The sequence below is a fragment of the Drosophila subpulchrella genome, chromosome X (assembly GCF_014743375.2).
Source record: "Drosophila subpulchrella strain 33 F10 #4 breed RU33 chromosome X, RU_Dsub_v1.1 Primary Assembly, whole genome shotgun sequence".
NCBI lineage: Eukaryota > Metazoa > Arthropoda > Insecta > Diptera > Drosophilidae > Drosophila > Drosophila subpulchrella.
Genome location: NC_050613.1, coordinates 18,632,689 through 18,637,425, shown reverse-complemented (window position 1 = coordinate 18,637,425; position 4,737 = coordinate 18,632,689). Strand labels below are relative to the sequence as shown.

Below are 4,737 nucleotides of genomic sequence, written 5' to 3'. Positions count from 1 at the left end.
CACACATAAAAAGCGTCATTCCGTTAAAATTTGAAATTTGGTAAATAGGATAAACGGAATATATTCCGTTCAAATATATCTAAAATTTAAAAAAAAAACTAAAAAAATGTATAGATTTTTTTTGATACTTTCTTTAATTGTATGTAAAAAAAATGGCTAATTAAACAAAAGTCCTGGAAGGTAATTATAGAGTTTATAGAAATTTGCAAACATAATTATTCATTAAACAGTTTAATATCAATTCTACTTGGTATCAATATAACTTTAACTTATGTATCTGCGTAAGCTATTATATCAGTTCCCCTTGTTACTGCTGCTATGTTTAAAGCACCCTTTACCAACCGCAAAATAAAACGCAACCAGCTTTCTTATTCCTTCCGCATCTTTCTTGTTTTGCTCAATAAAACACTTAAGGCTAATTTTGTTACAAGGTTTTCCTGCTTAATCATGCTTCTCCGGTTTACTCAGAAAATAGGACTTTAAATTATAGAAAAAAATGTATAATTATGCATTAAACAATCGCACGCACACACAACTTTACCGCCTAAAAACTAACAGAAGAACATAATGTGGCCACACGATTCTGATTCTCACTTTCTCACTTTCACTTCTTTTCTCTACCGCGCGCACCCCTTCGCTCCCTTCCCGATATCTCGATATATATAAAGCTGATCCGTCTGACACCAAAATGAAGGAGGGAGGAAAAATGGAAGGAGCAACGAGGGTCTCGCAATCGAACTCAAACTCAAACTCTAGTTTAACATGGGGCTGTGTAAGTATAGTAAGGTATATATATATATCAATTATATATTGTATTGTACACGTGAATGGCGTTGGCTACTACATACTCCGGAATATGCACGGCGTCAAGTGTATAAAAATTGTTGTTGTTTATCCTGTCTGTATACAAATCCACTACTGAGAACAACTTTAAGACTATTGAAATAAGAGGAAAGGGGGAAGAGTCTAGTCATATCGTAAATGTTACATTCGCGCAGGTTCATGAAATGCTATCGATGAGTTTTGGGACCGAAAACCCCGCTCGAAAACGGAGGAGGATGCCGAATGCTGGATGCTGGACGCCGCGTTCATTGGGTGTGCGCGGTTATCACGATGTTTATCTGCGGATAGACATCCGGTTTGGCCTCAGACGTGATCAGCTGCACCATCCGCTGCTGCAGTTCGTCCTGACTGGCCTGCGTGCCCGGCGGTATCATCCAAATTGCATCTGTTTGGATAAGAAGTGGGAAATGGATCATTAATTGTTGGTCCTTAAATTTTAAATTAATCTATATAACTAAATAAATACTATAAATGACTCATCAAAAATAAGTACAAAGGCGGATTAAAAAAATCAAATTAATTGGGGGTAATTGAAATATTGTTAAATGTATAGTGTTCATCGTCCCAACAACAGTTTCCATTTTGTATTTTACATATAATTTAATTTTTAAATAAACAGTTGATTAAGTTTAACGTGTTTTTGTTTAGAAAACAAAGTCCTAACAAAGTGACTTTTTCGAAAGTAAAAAAAAACTTTTAAAATTATCATATCATTGATTCCTTTATATGGTCCATGCAACTTTACGTAATCGAATTCCATGTTAAATCGCTTGAACTTCTCGGAACTTAGCACTTCTTTACTTTAAAAGTTTGTTTATATATATCGAATTTTGAGCTCATTGGGCGAATCTAGATCTAAGATCGAGGGCTGTCTCTTGCTCACCGCCAAAGTACCAGCCATTTGGAGTGCACAACCGCCACATAATCGGCGGCTGCGTGGGCATCAGATCGGCCAGGATATCACAAGTTTCGCCAGGACGCAGAGCGGGCACATTGATGCGCTGCGTCTGGATGGGCGAGGTCAGATAGCAGTTGTTTGGCCAGCGCTCGGTGCCGTCATTCTGCAGCTGGAAAGCCTGCTGCTGGGCATTTAGGTGCTTTCCCTGGACGATCTTCATCGAGGGCAGTGATTGCAGACTGCAAAAGTCCAAATAGCAACCCACCGCCGTCTGCAGGCTCCTGAAAGGGGAAAATTCGAGATTAAAAAGATGCAATACCTATATCGAAGTTCTCTACATCAATACTCTTATACATATTTCTTCTTTATCATTTCACATATTTTGAATAAAAATCTGACTATTGACTTTAAGTAAATAGCTTCCATTTGTTTATTTAAGATAAAGAAATCTTTAAGAATTTAATGTCCAAGAAACGTATAGTAAAAACAAGAGCATGACTAATTTGAAAACTTTAGTTTGCAATCTCAACAAGTGCGTAGAAGCAGTAATACTACGAAATGGAGAAGGATATAAACAACATAGAGTTGTCATCAGTCTCTCTTTCTTATATGAAAAACAATTAGACCATGAACTTCAACAGTTTTCTACCAAAGTACAAGAAATAATTTTCAAATCAAGAAATATGTTGGAGGCATTATAGGTATAACTCAATTTTCAACAAGGAAACTCGCCATTACACCCCTTGAAATAGTTTTTGGACTAACAAATTTTTCAATCCGAATGTAAGGTTTCGAAGAGAGGGTATCTACAACTATGTGCTTACCAGTTGCTCATCTCCAGGTAGAACCTGGCCGATTCCCGGTTCATCTGGTTGTTCATGAGGCTCTGGAACTGGCTGATGAGGTCCTCGTGATCCGTGGTGCCCATGCAGCTGAATTGTTGCAGCAGCAGGGAGTCGATATCGAAATCATTCGTCGGCAGACCCTTGATGGCGGACGCGGATACGGATGCGTTAGCGGATGTTGCGGATGGACTGGGACTTAGGTTCGAATTCAAATTCGAGTTCGAATTCGGAGTGATGTTCGGAGTGGAATTGGGTATTCCGGGTAGCATTCCAGGGGGCGGGGGCAGGGGTATGGCCATCATGGGATTTGTGGTTGTTGTTGTATTGGTTGTGAGTCCGAATAGCGGTTCACATTGCATCTGTTGTTGTTGTTGCTGCTGCTGCTGCTGATGCTGTTGTTGCTGGCTCTCCGAATTCGGATTCGGGTTAAGACTCAAATTCATATTTATATTCTGCATCTCGTTTTCGTAATTCTCCTCCACATCCATTGCGCTCTCTTTCTCGTTCTATCTGCCTGACTGTCCCCTCTTTGTTTGCCTTCCTTCCCTTTCTTTCTGTAATTAATATATCAAATCAAAATCGCAATCGAATGAAAATGCGTTTTACGCTTTTGTTGTTGTTTGAGCACTTGTACACACGCACGCACACACCCACACACTCGGTTGGGAATACTCACACACACAGGCGCGCACACAGATGCAGCAGCTGGTTTTTAAGGGCGACGAAAACAACAACAGCGGCGGTCACCTCGGCCAAGGGGGCGGAGCGGTGGGCGTTCCGGCTTTCGGCGTCTGCTGGCTTGACCTGTGACCTCGAATAAAGCCGGAAGGCGATCGCTGGACAGCTGAGAAATGCGGGAATAAAATAAAAAGGCTACAAATTCTTGGACCGCAAAAAAGAGTGTGGGTAAACGCGAAATTACTGTGTTGAAAAACGACCATTTTGGTATTTATTTGGTGTGTTCGCGCAATTGCGGGAATGTGTCTACGCTATGGTGGAAAAGTGCCACCGCTATGCAGAAAACGGTCTCATTAAAAATTTAAGAGGGTGTCTCCGCTAGCTTAGCCGTGTCACTTTTCGCACTTGTTGGCGCGACCATTTGGATGATTTGTGGTTTGCTTTTGGTATTTACAGAAATATTTCACAAAATTTTTCAATTTAAGTAATATTTAAAGTATAGGGGACAAGGATTGCAAAAATAAGATAAATATTAAAAACAAAAAAAGGATTAAAAACATAAATTGAAATAAGCTCATTCCATTAACACAATTTTTTGAGCATGCATTTTATTTTAGCAGTTACTGTCTCGCTAAAGACAGTCTACTGATCTGTTCTTCAGGACATTCCAAAGACCTACTTCTCAACATTGAGAAAAGCCACTGAACCGTTTTCATATGGGAAGTGCCCTAACGATTTTTAAGGAGGTGCCCAGACCCCAGAACTACGGTTTAAAAATAAAATTTCGACCGTAATATCCTTAAAATGCAAGGATTGAAAATCTTTTGCAAAATGCGGAAATGCTTGTAGAAAGAAGGCCTAAAATAACGATAACCAACCGATTAACTGGATGAAAAACATTGAAAAAGTGCACCTTGGACGAACTATAGCCCCTATCCTGGAAATAGCAGAAAAGTGCCCATTACCTACGTTCATAAGTTCTGCAACCGGAACGTGAGAGGACAGACGACCTAAGGCGAGGACCTTCCCTTCGGCCACCGGGGGGATAAGAGCATATATTACCAGTTTTATTTCTTGTCGATTTCGTATATTTCCTGATATTGGCAAGAATAAAAATAAACAATGGATTTGACTAAACAAATCGACAAGTTAGAGAACAGGAATTATTTGTACTTTTCATTCAAACTGAATTAAATTGTAGATTTTTGATGAAAGCTTAACCTGCCAACTCCAATATGGCAGGAAGATTGGAACGCCAAACCTCACGCCGAAGGGGCCCTTTTAATAGCCTCAGAAAATTTTAAATTTATATTAGTTTTCATTGAAACTTGACCAGCGAACTCCACAAAGTCCAAGAAGATTGGAACGCTGATCCTCAAGCCGAACAAGCCCTTCTGAGAGCCTCAGAGAATTAGAATTATTATTAGTTTTCATTCAAACTAAATTAAATTGTAAATAATTTTTGATGAAAGC

The 4,737-nt window shown here is 39.4% G+C and overlaps 1 protein-coding gene across 1 annotated transcript; it reads right to left on the bottom strand.

Annotated features, from left to right (window-relative positions):
• Positions 1-364: 364 nt before the first annotated feature.
• On the bottom strand, positions 365-3,491 carry LOC119557734. The gene is made up of 4 exons (XM_037870619.1): positions 3,263-3,491; positions 2,566-3,140; positions 1,727-2,022; positions 365-1,228 (listed from the first exon to the last, which is right to left on the bottom strand). Exons 2-4 carry the CDS (start codon positions 3,072-3,074, stop codon positions 1,089-1,091), a joined length of 945 nt encoding a protein of 314 aa, XP_037726547.1. The 5' UTR covers positions 3,075-3,140; positions 3,263-3,491; the 3' UTR covers positions 365-1,088.
• Positions 3,492-4,737: the final 1,246 nt, after the last annotated feature.

Coding starts and splice junctions, on each gene's coding strand:
- LOC119557734 (XM_037870619.1), bottom strand. CDS start 3,074: ATGGATGTGGAGGAGAATTACGAAAACGAGATGCAGAATATAAATATG. Junction 2,023..2,565: donor TACCTGGAGATGAGCAACTG/GTAAGCACATAG, acceptor TTCCCCTTTCAG/GAGCCTGCAGACGGCGGTGG. Junction 1,229..1,726: donor AAATGGCTGGTACTTTGGCG/GTGAGCAAGAGA, acceptor TTATCCAAACAG/ATGCAATTTGGATGATACCG.